Raw genomic sequence first — 22,919 nt, 5'->3', positions numbered from 1 at the left:
AGAGCGGAGAGGTCTGGTAGGGAGATATTTTGAGATGAGTGAGGAGATGTATGATGGTGCAGTTTGGTTAATAGCCTTGTATGTAAGTAAAAGTATTTTATATTTGACACGGTAGAATACCGGTAACCAATGGAGGGACTGACAGAGCGGATCAGCAGATGAAGAACGTCTGGCGAGGAAGATTAGCCTCGCAGCTGCATTTAAAATGGATTGAAGTGGTGATAGCCTATGTTTGGGAAGACCAGTAAGGAGACTATTACAATAATCAATGCGGGAGATGATGAGTGCATGAATTAGAGTTTTTGCAGTGTCTTGTGTAAGATAAGGGCGTATTTTGGATATGTTTTTAAGGTGCATGTAACATGATTTAGAGACAGATTGAATGTGTGGAACAAAGGACAGTTCAGAGTCAAGGGTGACACCTAGGCAACGAGCTTGTGGGGTGGGGTGGATAGTTGCATTGTCAACAGTTATAGAGATATCAGGTTGGTAACTACTCTTAGCTGGTGGGAAAATAATTAATTCGGTTTTGGAAATGTTGAGTTTGAGGTGGCGAGATGACATACAAGATGAAATGGCAGACAGGCATCCAGTGACACGAGCCAATACTGGTGGTGACAAATCTGGGGAGGATAGGTAGATTTGAGTATCATCAGCATACAAATGATACTGAAATCCAAAGGAGCTGATTAGTTTACCAAGAGAGGAGGTATAGATTGAGAAAAGCAGAGGACCTAAGACTGAGCCTTGCGGTACTCCAACTGATAGAGGTAGAGAAGAGGAGGTAGAATCAGAGAAGTGAACACTGAAAGAGCGATTAGATAGGTAGGATGAGAACCAAGAAAGGGCTGTATCCTGAAGACCTAGGGATTGTAGTGTTTGTATGAGAAGAGAGTGGTCAACAGTGTCAAAAGCAGCAGAGAGATCTAGAAGAATAAGTAGTGTGTAATGGCCTTTTGATCTAGCAGTGACTAGATCATTCACTACTTTGGTCAGTGCCGTCTCTGTGGAGTGTTGGGCACGAAAGCCTGACTGAAGTGGATCCAATAAGTTGTGCGAGTTAAGAAAGTGTGTAAGGCGAGTGTAGGCAAGCCTCTCAAGTAGCTTGGAGGGACTGGGTAGCTGGGAAATGGGACGGTAGTTAGGAAATGGTAAATGTGAATGATAACTGCATGCAAGTGTTCTAACGTGCCTCACAGCTGTTTTGTTAAGGCTTTGATATGTAAACTGAATCTGTTTTTTTAAATAATTTACAAAATGATTTGGAAAAGGCAAATAACTTCGACTTACGTAGATAATAGTTTTCTATGTAACTTTTCTGATATACAGCCCGCAAGTTCAGATTTAAGAAGATTAATCATGGAACAGAGATGTGCTAAACGTTCTGTAAATCCACGTGTATTGTTCTAACAACCGTTCTTTTCTTTCACTAGGTACATGCAGAGTTTTCTTGAACTTTTAGAATATGAACATAAGAGTCCTGATGACCCAGATGTCCTGTATGAGTAAGGAAATTGTGTCTTAATCAACACTTAACTGCATTCTGTGCGCATTGCGGCCCCACGCATGCGCTGTTCAGACCCGATCGAAAAACTGCAGCGTGCGATCAGGTCTGAATGACCCCCATATAGCTTTGCATACAGATACACTTAGTGAATTTCTTTAATTAATATTATAAAGGCACTTTTTGTTTATTTTTTATAGCTTTTTGAACATTCTGATCCACGTAAGAAATAGACACAATGATGTGGTTCCTACCATGGCCCAAGGTGTGATTGAATACAAAGAGAAGTATGGGTTTGATCTACTTGTCAGCAACAACATCCAGTACTTTTTGGACAGGTTCTACACCAATAGAATCTCTTTCCGCATGCTCATTAATCAGCACAGTGAGTGTCTGCTTGTATAGCTCAGTAATGTTATTTGCACAGGCTACTTTTCATCTGTTGAGTCTACCGTAGAGGGTTATTCCGGTTTGTTAGCAAATCAAAAAAGCTCACTAATGGGCAAAACCATGTTTCACTGCAGGTGGACCAGATGTAACATGTGCAGAGAGAGTTACATTTGGGTGGGTTATATGTGCAGAGTAAAAACTTGCTGTAATTTTAGATTTCAGTTTGAACGCACCCAATCCAAATCTAACTCTTTCTACATATGTTACATCTGCCCCAGTTGCTTGCTTTTTTGGTTTGCTAGCACACCTGAATATGGCCCTCAGTCTGTTTCCTTCCTGAACACTTTTGTGCAGTGGCGGAACTACCTAGCATTCCTAGGGCCCAGCTCTCCCCAACACCCAGCTCACCTCAGTCTGGTTAATAAAGCAGGTTATGCCCTGCAGTGAATGTGAGAAATGTTTTAGCAATAAGTGAGACTGACATGTATTTACACATCCATATTGACCTAAAAGTGGCATTGCACCATAGGATCTAGTGACAGTGGGGTCTGACAGCATGTGGAGGGATCTGGTGACATATAAGGGGCATGTGGAGGGGTCTGATGGCATATTCAAAGCATGTGTGGGTCTGATGACATCTAAGGGGCGTGTGGAGGGGTCTGAGGCAGAGATAGATAGATTTGGACTTGCACACTGATAATGAAAAGTTAACTACCCTTTTACTAGAGTGTCAGGCTATCAGCAACTGCAAGGGTTCCAGCCCATGTGTGTGGCTCTGTAGGGAAGGCAGCATGGCTGCTTATGTCGCAGGATTCCTTAAAATATGTAGGGAAACAATAGAAGGAATATTGTTAAAAGCTATGGCGAAGTGCTGCAGAGAGAGATGTCCCTCTAGAATCATTGGGGGCCCCTTCAAAATTTTGCTATGAGACCCACAAAATTATAACTACCCTCCTGCTTTTGTGTATATTAGCTGTGCCTGTAATGTTCTACCACATGGTTTTATTATGCCGACTGTAAACTGAGAGATAATATTCAAAATTTAATTTTTGATATATATTTTGTAATACACATAGGTGCATGTTATTCCACGTCACCTAATTTCTGTGTTTATTCTGTTGTTATTGATGAGTGGGAGCTGCCATTGGTAAATAATTTCATAGGTTCCAAATTAGTCCAGTTACTAGTTTATTATTCAGTGGAAAATTGACTTTACAAACTAAAAGATCTTGAACCAAAGCCCTCTTTGCTATGAGATTATTCTTGTCTTATTTATGAAGGATATTTGCAAAATGATACTGTATGAATGTTTAGGAAAAGGGACTCATTAAGCACTTTTAAAGTGTGTGTGGTTTTTTTTATTACAGTGATAAGCAATTTTAATATAAAGGTGTTATTGGTCAGAACTAAACTTTTCTAGGGTTACCCATTCTGTCACTCTCTCTGCGCATTTGTCGTGTGTCTTCTCCAGATGAAAAGTGATATATGAAACCTCAGCTGCTGTTGTGTACACAGCTGTTTTCTTTATTTCTTGTTTCAGCCTTTTTGCCAGCAATTTTATGTTTGATGTATTTTATCTGTTTCATATTTAAGCTCTTCTGTTTGGTGGAGACATAAACCCTGCACATCCCAAACATATAGGCAGCATTGACCCTTCCTGCAATGTGCCGGAAGTGGTAAAAGGTAAGAGTTCCATATTGCTTATGGTTATCACGTCACAGCTATTTATACTTGTGCAATAAATGAGTTGAGTTTTCACATCTATATACTCAGAAAGATACAAAGATATTTCACACTTCATAATCAAATTAGCTGAACACACGCATCGGTAGCATTTTTATTGATATTATAACTACAGACAATGAATACTTTTTGGATCAATGTTTACTGGGTGTGGATATCATAGAGATTTGAAGGGTGGAAGACATTTCCATGAAGATTTTTTTTTTTTTAATTATCTTATGCAAGTCATACATCAGAGATGCAATTCCCCTTTCGGCCAACGCTGATCCATTCGTTGATCAAAACCGGACATTAATGATTGCCAATGCCAATCGGCAAAATCCTGCATGTTAAAAATCCACAATTTGCGATTTCAATCATTTTTGCTCAGAATTGGTGAACCAAGGATTTCCAATATGTTGGATTTCCCCAATGCCCCGACCCAGGCATTAAAATAAAAATACTGTTTTGTTTTAGTCTTTTGGTATAATGAAGGCATTTGCACTGAATACACAACATGTTTCAGATCCATTCCATACATATGTCCCTTTACTACAGGGCTGCACCAATGCTTATTTTTTCTTGACAGATGCCTATGAAACTGCAAAAATGCTGTGTGAGCAATATTACTTGGCTGCTCCGGAGTTGCACATTGAAGAGTTCAATGGTAAAGTACTCTTCATAACTTTGTTTTGTGAATTTTTAAATTGAATTAAACATTTTTTTAATTTATGTATAAGTGAGTATGAGAAGCTTGAACTGGATTCTGTAAGAGAGGGAAGATGGATGTAGTACGGCATTCAGGATATATTGGAGTGGAGAGAACAGGAGTCAGGGAGGCCAGATAGGAGATTACAGTAGTCCAATCTGTAGATGACTAGTGAGTGAATGAGGGACTTAGTAGCATCCAGGGTGAGAAAGGATCTGATCCTAGAAATATTTTTTAGATAGAGATGTCAAGACTGCTAGAGCGTACTTGGGAGCTAGAGGAAATAGATAATGAAATTGTGGGTGATGAGGTTGTGCGGGAGGGAGGGAAGATGATCAGCTCAGTCTTAGACATGATAAGTTTAAGAAAGCACTGGGACATAAATGAAGAGATAGCAGAAAGACAGTTGGAGATACGAGTGAGGAGAGTGGGGCAGAGGTCAGAGGTGGAAAAGTAGATTTGAGTGTCATCAGCATAGAAATATATTGGAAGTCAAAAGACCGAATGAGTTAATCTAAAGAGGATGTATAGAGAGAGAAATGTGAGGTCCAAGAACAGAACCTTGGGGGACAACTACTCGTACAGGAAGTGCTGGGGAGGTGAAGTCATGAGAGGAGACAGAGAAGGAGCAGTCAGAGAGGTAGGAGGACTGCTAGGAGAGGGCAGTATCATGCAGACCAATGGAGTGAAGGATTTGCAGGAAAGGGTGGTCCACAGTGTCAAAAGCAGCTGAGAGGTCAAGTAGAATAAGCAGAGAGTATTCTGGCCCTTGGATTTGAGAGCATTAAAGTAATTGAAGACTTTTGGGAGGGCCGTTTCAGTGGAGTGGAGAGAATGATAGCCAGAGTGAAATGGGTCAAGCAGCGAGTCAGAGGGAAGAAAGGTGGTAAGGCGGTTGTTGACAATCTTCTCAAGGAGTTTGGAGGCAAATGGAAGGAGAGAGATGGGTCAGTAGTTGGAGAGAGTGTTAGGATCAAGGGTAGGTTTTTAAGAATGGGGTTTTTAAGAGGGAACAGCGCCTCATGAGAATGAGAGATTGTGGAGGTGGGCAAGATGGGAACAGGCAGAAGGAGAGAGGTAACGTAGGGGAAAAAGAAGTCAGAGTTGGGAAGATAGATGGGATGGGGTGGCCAGGGTAAGGAGGGTGCGGGTTGCAGAGGGTCTGTTGGGATGTGATGACCTGACGTATGGAGTCACTTTTGGATGTGAAGTAGGTGGCAAAGTCATGGGCACAGAGTGAAGAGGGGAGTCAAGGCGGTGGTGGACAGAGGAGGGAGTTGCCAGTGGTAAAGAGACGACAGGGGTTTGAAGACTGGAGGAGAGGATGTTCTTGAAATATGACTGTTTAGAGAGGGAAAGGGCAGCACTGTAGGATGAGTGCATACATTTGAAATGGAGTAAGTCTTCATTAGAGTGTGATTTCCTCCACTGACGCTCGGCGGTTTGTAAACATCTGTATTTGGAATACCAGGGTAAGGTGTTGATCTGCAAAGGTGACTAGTGATCAATAGAGCAACAGAGTCAAGAGCAGAAGTAAGGGAGTCATTGTATAGGGAATGTATAGGGAAGTGGCTTGTTCAGGGTAGGAGAGAGAATAAGAGAAAGAAGTGAGTAGAACCGGGAGTATAAGGAAATGGTGTAGATAGCCTCAATGTTACGCTTAATGATTATAGCCTTAGGATGTAGAGATGGAGAAGAGCAGAGAGGGATAAGTTAAAAGAGAGCAGGTGATGTGCATAGCCAGATTAAGGGGGGGATGCAGGGCATACTGTACCCCGGGTCCCCCTCTGTCAAGGGGCCCCCCAGCCCAGGCACACTAACATAACTAGACTTCCCTCTTAATTTATGATTGTAATCATTTTTGTTGAAATACCTTTTTTATTAATGAAATAGTTCAACACGTGATGCCAGTCATATATTAAAAGGGAAGTCCAGGTAGGAGAGCATTTTGTCTCTCCCAGAATGGGTCATATTGAGAGGTATGCACAATCTAATATACACCCTCCCCCTCCACCAGGGCCCCCCTGTCTTAAGTGCCCCAGCCCCGGCTTAATCCAGCCCTGGGTGAGTGAAGACCAGATGAGTGCCCACTTACATGGGAGGGTGAGGAGGTCCACTGGGAGAAACCAAGCAATGATGTGAGGTTAAGGAGTTTACAGGCAAAGGATTCTGTGGTGATACTGGTTGGGAAGTTGGAATCACATAAAGCTGGGTACTCACTGGTATGACGGGCATTCGTTTAGAAATTGGAATGAATGCCATTGAACCCAGATTGAGTATACACACTGGAATGAGTTTATTGAAGGATGGAATGATCATGTTCCTTCATTAGTATAAACAAGGTCACTAGCTATATCACTAGCTTTGATGTGCAACACATCGAACCTAGCCCCTGTTGCTTGCAGCTGCGAAAGTTTGCAGTGACGCTCGTACACACTGAGCGATGTAGGCGATTTGTTTGAAGAGGGAGCCAGGAAGCAAAGTGGTCAAGGAATTTGTAGGGAATGCCAGGGGATGGGGAAGAGACGTATAGCATGGACCTCAAGTGTAGAGAATTTAGAGAAGGTTTTGGGGTTATACTGTAGGTTGGTAAGAGTAACCGGACGATTGAAGGACAAAAACACCGCCACCATGGTAACCCCTGGGCCGGGGTGGGGGGTGAGAATATGAGGACCCCAGCAGAGAGAGCAGCTGGAGAAGTGGTGTCAGAGGGGGAAATCCAGGTTTTTGTAATGGCTAGTAGAAGTAGGGAGTTGGAGATGAAAAGGTTATTGGAGGGGACCAGTTTATTACATGTACTTATATAGTGCTAGCGTACTCAAGAGCACATTACAACTCTGAAATCTTTGCAACATTTACAGTATAGTTTGTATCTAGACTTAATTATGCCAACATGAATGAAATAATAAAGATAATATTTTCTATGATATGAATAATACATTAGTAAGAAAATAGGATGATGATGTGTTTGAATGGGAACGTTTCTGAAAGCTCCGACACTGTAACACAAATAAAATACTTCATGCAACAAAACTGGGGAATACTTTTGTGCCCACACTTTCAACATAAACTTCAGTACAGACCTGGCGTACTACAAATATTCTCCCTGCCACTGCTTAGAGGAACATATAACATCTGTAAATACATAGAGAATAAAGACTGCTTGAAAAATGATTTGCTACATTTACATATTAGTATATTAAGCTACATTATATTTAATGAACTTGTAAAACTGCATTTCATAAAATAAATGGAATTTGAGATTTACGTATATATAGAAGACGTCTGGAAATCTTTTATATCAAATAATAAATATATGACAAACTAGCTAAATAAAATATTGTCTCATGTACTGTACCTGCTTACAGCAGTTAACAAATTGCCACTGCATCTGATGAGATAGTGCCTGATTCAGAGTTATATTATATTACACAGCCGCAGGGCAGTGGCTGTGCAATACCATACAGCTAATATGCTCTTGCAGCAGGAGGGGTCTGGTGTAAATAGACGCCTCCTGCCTGCTTCCGTGATCTGCTGTTGCGTCTCAAGACGGATCAGTCTGCGGGACCATCTGTCATCTGAGACTCAGATTTCCATCTCAGGTCTGTAGATACTGACTTTGGCACTTTGGCACTCCCACAAAAGGCGACACACCTACATTTTGAGGAACGGACCCGGTTGCTGCCGTTTTCCCACCCCCAAACTCCCTCAGCCTGTCAATCGGGTTGGGGCTTAGGGGACAGTGACACTGCGTGCGAGGATGCAGGACCCATTGTGCACATGCGCAGTGTCCCACCATCTGACTTGTACGCAAACCATCGGGTTAGCTTACAAGTCTGAATCAGGCCCATTGTACTGTATGTGTTATTCCCCAAATGCATGTTAAAGAGATGGATGTCCACATCATTTTTTTCTTGCGCTATGGAGTATATTTACTAAAGTGTGGGTTTTTAGAAGTGTAGATTTTGCTCATAACAACCAATCAGATTCTAGCTATTTTCTTTTAGAAGGAGCTAGCTAAATAAGTAGAATCTGGTTGCTATGGGCAATATCTCCACTTCTAAAAACCTGCACTCTAGTAAATATACCCCTAAAAGTGGAGAATGAGAATTCATTATCCCCACCAGATGGTATGCGGTCAGCGTACCGATGGACGGGATACAGGCTGTCACAATACTGACGACGGGATCTCGCCTGGGGCACTATACCACCGTCGGAATACTGGCGAGGCAGGTGATTCCCCCTCTGTGGGTGTCCACGACACCCATAGAGTGAGAATAGAACCTGCAGCATGGCGAGCGCAGCAAACCCGGGGCTTCGTTGCACTCACCCACCCTGCCGGCATTCTAATGACCTGGATCCCGATGTCGGTATAATAACCGACAGGTTCCCGGCTGCCGGGACCACCTAATGATCTCCAAGAGATGGCCAAGTAGTCCGCACACAGTTGCATTGTTACTCTTGCCACTCGAGAGCAACTTATTGGCATTAAATTATATATGTGTGTGTGTGTGTGTGGTCATTTATTGTTATTCTTAGCATACTTTTAGAACAGAGGCTAGTATATGAGCACTGCACTACAGGTTGATATTGACTTCATCATGCCACAATTTTGTATTGTTCTGTTTTGCAGCAAAATATCCAGGTAAACCCCTCCAGGTGGTCTATGTGCCCTCTCATCTATTTCACATGCTGTTTGAATTGTTTAAGGTAGGTTTGCAGCAATACACAATTTTCATGATTATTTGGTTAAAGCATGTGCATATCAAAAGTTACAGTATAATAAACTTGCTCATGAGATAATATTCAGGCACTAGTTTATGTCCAAATCCTACAATGTTCCTTAAGTGTGGCCATGGATTTTTGAACCCACCCCTTTCCTTTATAAAACTGTATTTCTTAACTGTATGCTCCATCCAATAATAGCAGCTGGTTTATTTGATGAAGTTGGTGAAAATAAAATGTGTGTTTTTTTGTTTTTTTTGTAGACAGTTGTAAAATGCCCTGTGTGTTTCACAAACCCTATGAATTAGGACGAATCTCCTTTTATAGATTGTGTATATGAAACGTGTATGTATTGGATGTCAGTACTTTCCTGCTACCAGATGGAGAGGTCGATGTAAGATTACAATGTTTTATCTGCCAACAATACAACAAAGAAGTGCTGGATACAGATAACCATTTAATAACACAATTTAAGAACACAATTAAAATAGGCTATAACTGCATTACACATGGCTGGTGATTCAATTACAATGGAGAATGGCATATATAGCACCCATATAGACTTAAGTAGGGCAGTAATGAAGGAAATAATTATGTCAATGTTGTTAGTACCAGTCCATATGTAGAAATCAATTCTGTATATAATCCATTAATGATTTGGCAGGCAAGTTTTTTATTTTTTAATACAAATTGCAGTTAAGTCTAGTTCACACAGAGTTCCACAATGTATTAGTAGAAGCTGTTAGTAGTTAGCAATTAGCTTGTTATTATTATTCATGGACCCTGATAACTTTTGTGTATGTCCCAGTGGATAAATCCAAACAGCAAAAACCACATAAGCACACTTGGGTAGTTGCTTGATCTTTGTTTTACACACCGTTGTAATAGTCACCTTCGGCTGCTGGAGATCATATTATGCATCACCACATGAGGGCGGTGAAATACTATCGATATTTAACACAGGGGTAGATGTATTAACCTGGAGAAGGCATAAGGAAGTGATAAACCAGTGATAAATGCAAGGTGATAAACGCACCAGCCAATCAACTCCTAACTGTTAATTTACATATTGGAGCTGATTGGCTGGTACATTTATCACCTTGCATTTATCACTGGTTTATCACTTCCTTATGCCTTATCCAGGTTAATACATCTAGCCCCAAGTTCTTACCTCTCAGCTGCTGCATCACCACAGGAGGGCGGTGCAGTACTATAGATATCTAACCAAGTTCTTACCTATCAGCTGCTGCATCACCACGGGAGAGCGGTGCAGTACTATAGATATCTAACCAAGTTCTTACCTATCAGCTGCTGCATCACCACAGGAGGGCGGTGCAGTACTATAGATATCTAACCAAGTTCTTACCTATCAGCTGCTGCATCACCACAGGAGGGTGGTGCAGTACTATAGATATCTAACCAAGTTCTTACCTATCAGCTGCTGCATCACCACGGGAGGGCGGTGCAGTACTATAGATATCTAACCAAGTTCTTACCTATCAGCTGCTGCATCACCACGGGAGGGCGGTGCAGTACTATAGATATCTAACCAAGTTCTTACCTATCAGCTGCTGCATCACCACGGGAGGGCGGTGCAGTACTATAGATATCTAACCAAGTTCTTACCTATCAGCTGCTTGAAAATGGAGCCCAAAGCTTAGGGAGAACAGTCCTAGAAGCAAATAAGCTATCCGCTTCTCACTAGATGGTATAGACCAGGGGTGAGCAATAAGCGGCTCTCCAGGTGCTGTGAGGACTACACATCCCAGCATACCCTGCAATAGTTTTGCTAGGGAGGGAATGTTAAAACTGTGGGGCTAATTCACACTTGTTCGCTCACCAAGGTTTTTTTTTGCAGTCCTGCTATGGCATAGTCGCCGCCCATAGGGGAGTGTATTTTCGCTTTGTAATTGTGTGAAGGCATGTGTAGCAGAGCTGTACAAATAGATTTTGTGCAGTCTCTGAGTAGCCCAGGACTTACTCAACTGCTGCAAACACTTCAGCCTGTCCGGGACCGGAATTGATGTCAGGAACCCTCCCTGCAAACGCTTGGACACGCCTGCGTTTTCCCAAAACACTCCCAGAAAACGGTCAGTTGACACCCACAAACGGCTTCTTCCTGTCAATCTGCTTGTGAATGCCCGTGCGAATGAATCCTTCGCACAAACCCATTGCTGAGCGGCGATCCGCTTTGTACTCGTGCGACGCGCCTGCGCATTGCAGTGCATGCACAGTTTAGACCTGATCGCCCACTGTACGAAAATGCAGCCTAGCGATCAGGTCTGAATTAGCCCCTGTGACGGGGCGTGCTGGGGTGTGGAATTACAGTAAACAGCAGCTGGAGTACTGCTTATTCCCCACCCCTGGTATAGACTGATGTCTGCAGTATGAACTGCTGAACACTGAGACCCAGTCTCTGATACAGACTCATCTTCTCCACTCACACTCAGCCAGCTTCCCACTTGAGCTACAGGTTGGATGCTTACTAAAACATACTGTGAGCTTTGCTGCCTTAAAGTGACAGCGTTATAAACTACTGAAGTTATTTCATAACCACCACATCGGTTATATGGCGCCCGAAGGAGCAATTCAAGTGTTACGCCGATCGGGCATGCACAGCCACCGGGGCTTACATTACTGTTATGTTGTTACCTCATTTTGACATACTTGTTACTAGTTGGTATATAATTTGTCAATCTTAAACTGACCCACCATGGCTTTGTTTCTAACTCTGAGGACGGATTAGAGGCCAAGTGGCTCCTAGAGTGTTAATGTTGTGCACTTAGAAGCAATGCATTTCTACAGTTTAGAACACCACAATGTAAAATGAAAAAGAGAACAGCGCTAGGGGTAGGTATACCACAAGTAGTCAATCAAAACTGTATACAATAGTGGGAATCCAGACTATAGATCTACACTAAAAAGGTCTACAGTCAATAGGTCTGAAACTAATGGTAGACATGCATTAGGTCGACAGGGTCAAATGGTTGACATAGTCAAAAGGTCGACATGTAAAAGGTAGACAGTTCAACAGGTCGTGAGGGTTAAAAAATTGACAGGGTCAAAAGGTCGACAAAACAATTTTTTTTTCCAACTTTTTCCTACTTTACCATCCACGTGGACTATGATTAGGAATAGTGACCTGTGCCGAGTGCAGCGGTAGCCGAGCGAGGCACCTTGCCCGAAGCAAGGCGAGCGAAGCAGTACACTAATGTGGGCTCGTTTTGGGCAGAAATGTTACAAAACACCCCAAAAAACAAAAACAAAATTGTGTCTACCTTTTTTGTGTTGACCATTTCCATAACGACCTTTTTACCCTGTCGACAATTCCTACTGTCTTACCTAGCCTGTCGACATTTTGACCATGTCGATCTTTTGACCCTGGCAACCTAATGCATGTCTACCATTAGTGGTAGACCTATTGACTGTAGACCTTTTTAGTGTAGATCTAATAATCCACACCCGTTTAGTTAGTATAAACTAACATTTAATGATAAAATCAATGCTAAGCATATAAACTGCATGCATCTAAAAAATCCATCTAAAAGCTCTTTACTGGAATATAAAGTCCATAGACTGGTCTAATTGGAGGAGAATAAGGATAGCAATGTTCGTTCTCCTTGTGCACTTTGTATGAGTATAAAAAGGTACCACTATAAGGATTTGATGACAGTCACTGAATGCAGATAATTATACTCATTCAGACAAATCCAGTATATTACCCATCAGACAGGAGTATATTACCCAGTCCACAGTTTGTAAGCCGTGCAGTCCCTGCTGGCGAGAGGCCCCTGCCACAGTGTTGCAGGTGGATGGTGGATCCGGGAATAAAGGAGTCCTTCAAATGTAGGTGCTGGTTCGGGTAAGTCCGCAGTAGATGTTTGTAGGGGCTCAACGCGTTTCAATATGGAAATGCACCAGAGTGGACCTAGCTGTCACATTGATGGATTCCTTTTCCATAATCACACAGACTCACGTGTTGTCTGCATATTTTCAGGCTTGTTGAGTTCACTGCTAGATTTCTAAAACACATAAACAAAACAGGAAATTGTAAATTGCTAGTCTAAACTCTTTGCGGTTCTCAAAAACATAAATAACAACTTTAAAAGAAAAGTTCCTTGTTTCTGATTTATTAAATGACAGTAAATCCTATTCTAATAAAAAAAATTTATGGCTTAAAAAAATAACCAGATTGTGGTATAATTCCTGTGCGCTGAGGTCACTTCCCAGACATAACGTGTAGATTAATAAAAAGCTAAACCAGGCCTGAGAAAACTGGGCAACTGGAAATACTTCTACTACTATGCCACATAAATATACTTTCATTTTCACTAATTACACATCTGCCAGAGGGAGCAGCAAAGCATTGTGGGCCAGTAAAACTTGTTTCCTTAGAGTTGTCACATAATCCTTTCCGAAACAAATTAATAACAGTGTGTATTGGAATCCAGTTAAGGATAAAATGCCTTGCCATAATTGTTCAGAATTAGAGGTATCGCTATCCTGAGCTTGGCTACAGTTCAACCTGGTTACTCCGTAATTTACTGCTATAATAAGGGATAACGCTTCTTGGGTGTTGTGAAGCAGCAAGCATTTCATTTCATAAGAAAAGATTGGCAGTTTCCACAATAATATATTGTGGTGCCTTCTTACATGCAGTCCTTGAGCAACCATTTTATTAATAATTGGGCATTTAAATAGCTACTTTATTCAGATGTTAAGCCTATTACCTTGTTATTTTACTTTTATAATTAGTAATCATAGTAGCAGAAAGTAGTAATTTTGACTCAAAGAAGACTTGAGTTCAGTCGTCTTGTTGCTCGGTGCTTTAATTATGTTGGTGCCAAAAAAGCACATAGCAACGGTTTTCCCCTACTGGTGCAAAGTAGGCAACACCGTACACTGCCGACACATACACCATAATCAGCTTAATGGGCTTTCTCCAAATGCTCAGGTAGAAAACAAAAGTATATTACAACCCATAGCAAGGAACCACAGCATAAAAGCATTAGCTCACATAATGAAAGCGTGTCTCTCATTACACCTAAAGCATATGCACATAGATATACCCTACATTGTATGTTCGTTGCATGATCATTTTTATATATTTTTATTTTATGTCATGCTTTCTCTAACATGTGCAGTTGCATTTACCTCACATACATGCTTAATGAAATAATTAGGTTGTGTGGCACTATTTACTCCCAGTATATTATATTATTGTATAAAGACGTTTAATGTCAAAGAGTCCACATTAAATGAACTATTCATCTGTGCAGCGTCATTTTGTGACAGGATGCAATATCCACACGAATGTAGCCTATCATCTTGCTGGAAACCAGCAATGAAATTCTATCACTGCTCTCCCTTTTGTTGGTCCAAACCACAAAATGGCCGTTTCCACTGTATGCAAGCAACCGGTGCAATTAGTCTGCTCATTACAAACAACTGTTGTGCATGTGCGTGAACCCTCTCAGGGATCATGACTTCGGAACTGATTGTAAAGCAACCAGCCATTGTTGTGTGTTTAAACAGACCTAGATAGTGTAAAAGGTATAGAGGGCCATATTCAGAGATGGCCATAGGCCGATGGCTTACATACATCTCCGTTGTTTCCTGCAGTGCAAATGCAGAGGACCGCTACTGCGCATGTGCAGTCTGGGTCCTGCGTTGTCGGATGCAGTGCCCCCATAAAGCGCAGCCTGATTGACAGGCTGCCACGTTTGGTGGTGAGGAAGGGAGCAGCTTTTCCCAAAATATAGACGTGACGCGTGAATTCCCTGGCCATACAGAGTAATGTGAGGTTTGAAAAAATATTGAGGTGTCTCTATGCGCTAGTGTGGTGCAGCTCAAGAAATATGATGGTAATGGAATCACAACAGTTCCAAACAAAACAATATACAGAAGACAAAAAACCAAATATTGTGCTCAAGTGCTCACAAATAAATACAAACTTCCCTTAATTTCTTAAATGGGATGCATCTGGAGATTTCTCCTTCCAATTTTTCCACAGGGTATTTTCATGCATGGAAAAGAAAAACAAACATACACCAAGATCCTCGTGTATTACTTCCAGATATTATTGGAGATCACTTTCTATAAATCCCCTTAAGGAGATGCAATAATATCGGGGAGATCCCCCTTCCACAACACTTACACAAGTGTAAAACAAAATATCACGTGAATATGGTAATCATAAACCACTTATTGAAAATTCCCATAGGACAGTTTCAGTGTGTCGGGGGAAATCCCCCCTTCCAAGAGCACTTACACAGGTGTGGAAATAATAGGAACGAGACGTTCTGTGGATAATCACTCCGTCACCAAGTGGAAAAGATATCGGGGTTGCCCCCTACCGTAAATCACTCACAATAGTAGATATATCATATGCATGTAAGGTGGGTCATTCTCATCCAATCCTTAAATACAGCCACGCATTTTTTCTCCAAAAGAAGATGTAGTGAAGAAGATGTTGAAGTATAAAAGATTCTTTTTAATAGCAAACAAACATCAATATAAAAGCAGTGGTTCTCATACCCAGGAGGCTAGGTGGAAATTGATGTTCCTACAGAAAAAACGGTTACTTAGATGGCCAATGGTCATGCAGAGTGATCCAATGCTGCATCTTCGGACACAGCAGTGCATCACTTTACACAAGACGTCTCCTGCAGCATTAGCACATTTTCAAAATGGGCTGCATCCAAAGACATAAATGCTGTATATGCTACGTCTATCTCTGAATCAAGCCTATAGAGTATGTTTGTATATAATAATAATAATATTTTCTCTAACGTCCTAGAGGATGCTGGGGACTCCGTAAGGACCATGGGGTAGACGGGCTCCGCAGGAGACATGGGCACTTTAAGAAAGAATTTAGTTCCTGGTGTGCACTGGCTCTTCCCTCTATGCCCCTCCTCCAGACCTCAGTTTGATACTGTGCCCAGAGGAGCTGGGTGCTTTTCAGTGAGCTCTCCTGAGTTTACTGATAGAAAGTATTTTGTTAGGTTTTTTATTTTCAGGAAGCTCTGCTGGCAACAGACTCCCTGCATCGAGGGACTGAGGGGAGAGAAGCAGCCCTACTCTCTGAAGCTAGGTCCTGCTTCTTAGGCTACTGGACACCATTAGCTCCAGAGGGATTGGTACGCAGGATCTCACCCTCGCCGTCCGTCCCAGAGCCGCGCCGCCGTCCCCCTCGCAGAGCCGGAAGATAAAAGCCGGGTTAGTATGAGAAGAAAAGAAGACTACACAGGCGGCAGAAGACTTCATGATCTTCACTAGAGGTAACGCACAGCACTGGAGCTGTGCGCCATTGCTCCACACACCTCACATACTCTGGTCACTGTAAGGGTGCAGGGCGCAGGGGGGGGGGCGCCCTGGGCAGCATTTGGGACCTCATGTTGGCAAAAGTACACATATATACAGCTGGGCACTGTATATATGTATGAGCCCCCGCCAAAATTACTGTATAAGCGGGACAGAAGCCTGCCGTCGAGGGGGCGGGGCTTCTCCCTCAGCACTCACCAGCGCCATTTTTTCTCCACAGCTCCGCTGAGAGGAAGCTCCCGGACTCTCCCCTGCTGATACACGGTAGAAGAGGGTTGAAAAGAGAGGGGGAGGGGCACATAATTAGGCGCAAAAACTATACATACAGCAGCTACTGGGTTAACATTAAGTTACTGTGTTATTCCTGGGATATTATAGCGCTGGGGTGTGTGCTGGCATACTCTCTCTCTGTCTCTCCAAAGGGCCTTGTGGGGGAACTGTCTTCAGAAAGAACATTCCCTGTGTGTGTGTGGTGTGTCGGTACGCTTGTGTCAACATGTCTGATGAGGAAGGCTATGTGGGAGAGGAGCGGGAGCAAATGAATGTGGTGTCTTTGCCGACGGCGTCGACACCTGATTGGATGGATATGTGGAAGGTTTTAAATGATAATGTTAATTCCTTGCATAAAAGATTTGACAAGGCTGACGCATTGGGACAGTCAGGGTTTCAACCCGTGCCTGACCCTCTGTCGCAGGGACCGTCAGGGTCTCATAAGCGCCCACTATCCCAAATTGTTGACACAGATACCGACATGGATTCTGACTCCAGTGTCGATTACGATGATGCAAAGTTACAGCCAAAATTGGCTAAATCCCTTCGATATATGATTATAGCAATAAAGGATATTTTGCACATCACAGAGGAAACCCCTGTCCCTGACACGAGGGTGTATATGTATAAGGGAAAGAAGCCTGAGGTAACTTTTCCCCCCTCACACGAACTGAATGAGTTATGTGAAAAAGCTTGGGAATCTCCAGATAAGAAAATGCAGATTTCCAAACGGATTCTTATGGCGTATCCTTTCCCGCCAACGGATAGGCTACGATGGGAATCCTCCCCTAGGGTGGACAAAGCTTTAACACGCTTATCCAAAAAGGTAGCCCTGCCGTCCCAGGATACGGCTACCCTCAAAGATGCTGCTGACCGCAAACAGGAGGTTACCCTGAAGTCCATTTATACACGTTCAGGTACCTTACTAAGACCGGCAATTGCGTCGGCCTGGGTGTGTAGTGCTGTAGCGGCATGGACGGATACCTTATCTGAGGAATTGGATACCCTAGATAAGGATACTGTATTATTGACCCTGGGGCATATAAAAGACGCTGTCCTATATATGAGAGATGCTCAAAGAGACATTAGTCTACTGGGTTCTAGAATAAACGCTATGTCGATTTCTGCCAGAAGGGTCCTGTGGACTCGGCAATGGACAGGTGATGCCGACTCAAAAAGGCATATGGAGGTTTTACCTTACAGGGGTAAGGAATTGTTCGGGGAAGGTCTCTCGGACCTGGTCTCCACAGCTACAGCTGGAAAGTCACATTTTTTGCCATATGTTCCCTCACAGCCTAAGAGAGCACCGCATTATCAAATGCAGTCCTTTCGTTCACAAAGAAGCAAGAAAGTCCGAGGTGCGTCCTTTCTTGCCAGAGGTAGGGGCAGAGGAAAGAAGCTGCACAACACAGCTAGTTCCCAGGAACAGAAGTCCTCACCGGCCTCTGCAAGATCCACCGCATGACGCTGGGGCTCCACTGGCGGAGTCGGGCCCGGTGGGGGCACGTCTTCGGAATTTCAGCCACATGTGGGTTCACTCCCAGGTGGATCCTTGGGCAATAGAAATTGTGTCTCAGGGTTACAAGCTGGAATTCGAAGGGGTGCCTCCTCACCGGTATTTCAAATCGGCCCTACCATCTTCCCCCCAAGAGAGGGAAATAGTGTTAAACGCAATACAAAAATTGTATCTTCAGCAGGTGGTGGTCAAGGTTCCCCTCCTTCAACAGGGAAGGGGTTATTATTCGACCATGTTTGTAGTCCCGAAACCGGACGGTTCGGTCAGACCCATATTGAATTTAAAATCTCTGAACCTATACATGAAAAGGTTCAATTCAAGATGGAATCGCTAAGAGCGGTCATCGCAAGCCTGGAAGGGGGGGATTTTATGGTGTCACTGGACATAAAGGATGCGTACCTTCATGTCCCCATTTATCCACCTAATCAGGCGTACCTAAGATTTGCGGTACAGGATTGTCATTACCAATTTCAGACGTTGCCGTTTGGTCTCTCAACGGCCCCGAGGATTTTCACCAAGGTAATGGCGGAAATGATGGTGCTCCTGCGGAAGCAAGGTGTCACAATTATCCCGTACTTGGACGATCTCCTCATAAAAGCGAGATCAAGAGAGCAGTTGCTGAACAGCGTATCTCTTTCACTGAAAGTGTTACAGCAACACGGCTGGATTCTCAATATTCCAAAGTCGCAGTTGGTTCCTACGACTCGTCTACCCTTCTTGGGCATGATTCTGGACATGGACCAGAAGAGGGTTTATCTCCCGATAGAGAAGGCCCAGGAACTCATGACTCTGGTCAAGAACCTATTGAAACCAAAACAGGTGTCAGTGCATCATTGCACTCGAGTCCTGGGAAAGATGGTGGTGTCATACGAGGCCATTCCCTTCGGCAGGTTCCATGCGAGGACTTTCCAATGGGACCTACTGGACAAGTGGTCCGGGTCACATCTTCAGATGCATCGGTTGATCACCCTGTCCCCCAGGGCCAGGGTGTCACTACTGTGGTGGCTGCAGAGTGCTCACCTTCTCGAGGGCTGCAGATTCGGCATTCAGGACTGGATCCTGGTGACCACGGAGGCAAGCCTCCGAGGTTGGGGAGCAGTCACACAGGGAAGAAATTTCCAGGGTCTTTGGTCAAGTCAAGAGACTTGTCTTCACATCAACATCCTGGAGCTAAGGGCCATATACAACGCCCTACGTCAAGCGGAGACCTTACTTCGCGACCAATCAGTTCTGATCCAGTCAGACAACATCACCGCAGTGGCTCATGTAAACCGCCAAGGCGGCACAAGGAGCAGGGTGGCAATGGCGGAAGCAACCAGAATTCTTCGCTGGGCGGAGAATCATGTAAGCGCACTGTCAGCAGTGTTCATTCCGGGAGTGGACAACTGGGAAGCAGACTTCCTCAGCAGACACGACCTACACCCGGGAGAGTGGGGACTTCATCCAGAAGTCTTCGCACAGATTGTGAGTCGGTGGGAACTGCCACAGATAGACATGATGGCGTCCCGCCTCAACAAAAACCTACAGAGGTATTGCGCCAGGTCAAGAGACCCTCAGGCAGTAGCGGTAGACGCCCTAGTGACACCGTGGGTGTACCGGTCAGTCTATGTATTTCCTCCTCTTCCTCTCATACCAAAGGTGTTGAGGATAATAAGAAGAAAAGGAGTGAGAACAATCCTCATTGTTCCAGATTGGCCAAGACGGACCTGGTATCCAGATCTGCAAGAACTGCTCACAGAAGATCCGTGGCCTCTTCCTCTAAGACAGGACCTGTTGCAACAGGGACCCTGTCTGTTCCAAGACTTACCACGGCTGCGTTTGACGGCATGGCGGTTGAACGCCGACTCCTAGCAGAAAAGGCATTCCGGTTGATGTTATCCCTACGCTGATAAAGGCTAGGAAGGAAGTAACAGCAAAACATTATCACCGTGTATGGCGAAAATATGTTTCTTGGTGTGAGACCAAGAATGCTCCTACGGAAGAATTCCATCTGGGCCGTTTCCTTCACTTCCTACAAACTGGAGTGAATTTGGGCCTTAAATTAGGTTCCATTAAGGTCCAGATTTCGGCCCTATCCATTTTCTTTCAAAAAGAATTAGCTTCTCTCCCAGAAGTTCAGACTTTTGTAAAGGGAGTGCTGCATATTCACCCTCCTTTTGTGCCTCCGGTGGCACCTTGGGATCTTAACGTGGTGTTAAGTTTCCTAAAAGTCACACTGGTTTGAACCACTTAAAACGGTGGAGTTGAAATATCTCACGTGGAAGGTGGTCATGTTATTAGCCTTGGCTTCGGCTAGGCGAGTGTCTGAATTAGCGCTTTGTCACATAAAAGCCCCTAGTTGGTTTTCCATTTGAATAGAGCAGAATTGCGGACCCGTTCGCAATTTCTGCCAAAAGTGGTTTCATCTTTTCATATGAACCAACCTAATGTGGTGCCTGTGGCTACACGTGACTTGGAGGATTCCGAGTTACTTGATGTGGTCAGGGCTTTGAAAATTTACGTAGCCAGAATGGCTGGAGTCAGGAAAACTGAAGCGCTGTTTGTCCTGTATGCATCCAACAAGATTGGTGCCCCTGCTTCAAAGCAAACTATTGCTCGCTGGATTTGTAACACGATTCAGCAAGCGCATTCTACGGCTGGTTTGCCGTTACCAAAATCGGTCAAGGCCCATTCCACTAGAAAGGTGGGCTCTTCTTGGGCGGCTGCCCGGGGGGTCTCGGCACTACAGCTGTGCCGAGCTGCTACTTGGTCGGGTTCAAACACTTTTGCAAAATTCTACAAGTTTGATACCCTGGCTGAGGAGGACCTCATGTTTGCTCAATCGGTGCTGCAGAGTCATCCGCACTCTCCCGCCCGTTTGGGAGCTTTGGTATAATCCCCATGGTTCTTACGGAGTCCCCAGCATCCTCTAGGACGTTAGAGAAAATAAGATTTTACTTACCGGTAAATCTATTTCTCGTAGTCCGTAGAGGATGCTGGGCGGACTTCTTCTGCAATACTTGTATATAGTTATTGCTTCAATAAGGGTTATGTTGTAGTTGCATCGGTCTTGAACTGATGATATGTTGTTTTCATACTGTTGACTGGGTAAGTTTATCACAAGTTATACGGTGTGATTGGTGTGGCTAGTATGAATCTTGCCCTTGGATTAACAAAATCCTTTCCTCGTACTGTCCATCTCCTCTGGGCACAATTTCTCTAACTGAGGTCTGGAGGAGGGGCATAGAGGGAGGAGCCAGTGCACACCCAGAATCCAAAGCTTTCTTAAAGTGCCCATGTCTCATGCGGAGCCCGTCTATCCCCATGGTCCTTACGGAGTCCCCAGCATCCTCTGCGGACTACGAGAAATAGATTTACTGGTAAGTAAAATCTTATTATTATATACTGCGTCTATCTCTGAATCAGGCCTATAGAGTATGTTTGTATATAATAATAATAATAATATTATTATATACTGCGTCTATCTCTGAATCAGGCCTAGAGAGTATGTTTGTATTGAGGTTTTATTACCTCATTACCACCACATCCAGCATATGGATCATACAGTGTTACAATATTATTTCATCCTTAATATTTCCTTAATCTAGAATTCAATGAGAGCAACTGTGGAGCGACATGAAGAAAGTACGGGATCGCTGCCTCCTATAAAGACATTAGTCACACTTGGAAAAGAAGATCTTTCAATAAAGGTACATTCATAAAGCAAAGTCCAACTGTGGCATGCGCTTTACTAATAAAGTGTTTCCTCTTTATTATAACATGCGAGCAAATGGAGCTTATAAATGGCTTCCTTTCTGCAGTGGTTCTCTACAGCAGATTTGTCACTTGTCATTTGTTTACAGCTGTCTCCTCTGGGTTGTCCATTTGCTGGTAATTACTAGGCAGTAGTGTGCATGACAGTCCCATACAGGCTGTAGAACATCTCTGTGCTTTGCACCAAGGCACCCTGTATTGCAGACTCAATGCTTTTTTATTATTATTTATTATTATTATTATTATTATTATTATTATTATTATTATTATTATTGCTATTATTATTATTATTATTATTATTATTATTGGTTGTTTGTTTATTATTATTATTTTTTTCGGAAGCCTTGTTCATCCACATATTTATTCATACAGACATGCACCCACGCTGATTGAAGTAGGCCAGTATAAGACAGTATGCCATTCCACCTCTGCTCCCACTGCTTTGATTGTAGCACTGTCAAATTCCATTAACTGACATTTTCACACAGCTATTTCTAAATTTCCACACCAATTACTGTATATATTATATTTCACATCTTTTATTCTATATAATTTTGTCCATCCATAAAGAGAGTTAAGGTGCATACACACTGGGCGTTTTTGGCCAGCGTGTATGCACAGCGATGATGGCTGACATCGTTGGGATGAAAATCGCTCAGTGCATACACACTGAGCGCTTTCCCCCTCCTGCCCAGCGATGTCAGCGAGGGTGAACGGCTTTCCATAGCAGGACACTATGGAAAGCCGCTCACCCCGCCATTCATCTACTGGTAATACCAGCAGATGAACGCAGGCCGCCAGCGATGAAGCGGGAGCGCGCATCGGCGCTCATCGCCGGGGCATACACACTGGATGGTTTTGAGCTGAAAGCAGCTCAAAATCGCCCAGTGTGTATGGGCCTTAACATACATAAACACTCCTGCTGACATAAATAGCACCCTTCAGTTTGGTGTGATAGATGCAAAAGCATGGCAGCCCGGTACAGGTGTTCTAGCTCATGTGTCTTG

At 43.5% G+C, this 22,919-nt stretch overlaps 1 protein-coding gene across 3 annotated transcripts in view; it reads left to right on the top strand.

Moving 5' to 3' along the window:
* Positions 1-22,919, top strand: part of PDK3 (pyruvate dehydrogenase kinase 3) — a 200,194-nt gene that overhangs the window by 167,814 nt on the left and 9,461 nt on the right. For all 3 annotated transcript variants that reach the window (XM_063955709.1, XM_063955710.1, XM_063955707.1), the window contains 6 exons: positions 1,434-1,505; positions 1,705-1,889; positions 3,488-3,577; positions 4,206-4,283; positions 8,959-9,035; positions 21,747-21,848. In XM_063955709.1, the coding sequence (XP_063811779.1) occupies positions 1,434-1,505; positions 1,705-1,889; positions 3,488-3,577; positions 4,206-4,283; positions 8,959-9,035; positions 21,747-21,848 (604 nt within the window). The remainder of the gene's footprint in view (positions 1-1,433; positions 1,506-1,704; positions 1,890-3,487; positions 3,578-4,205; positions 4,284-8,958; positions 9,036-21,746; positions 21,849-22,919) is intronic.

Source organism: Pseudophryne corroboree, chromosome 2 (assembly GCF_028390025.1).
Source record: "Pseudophryne corroboree isolate aPseCor3 chromosome 2, aPseCor3.hap2, whole genome shotgun sequence".
NCBI classification, from domain to species: domain Eukaryota; kingdom Metazoa; phylum Chordata; class Amphibia; order Anura; family Myobatrachidae; genus Pseudophryne; species Pseudophryne corroboree.
This window is presented reverse-complemented; position numbering and strand designations above follow the sequence as displayed.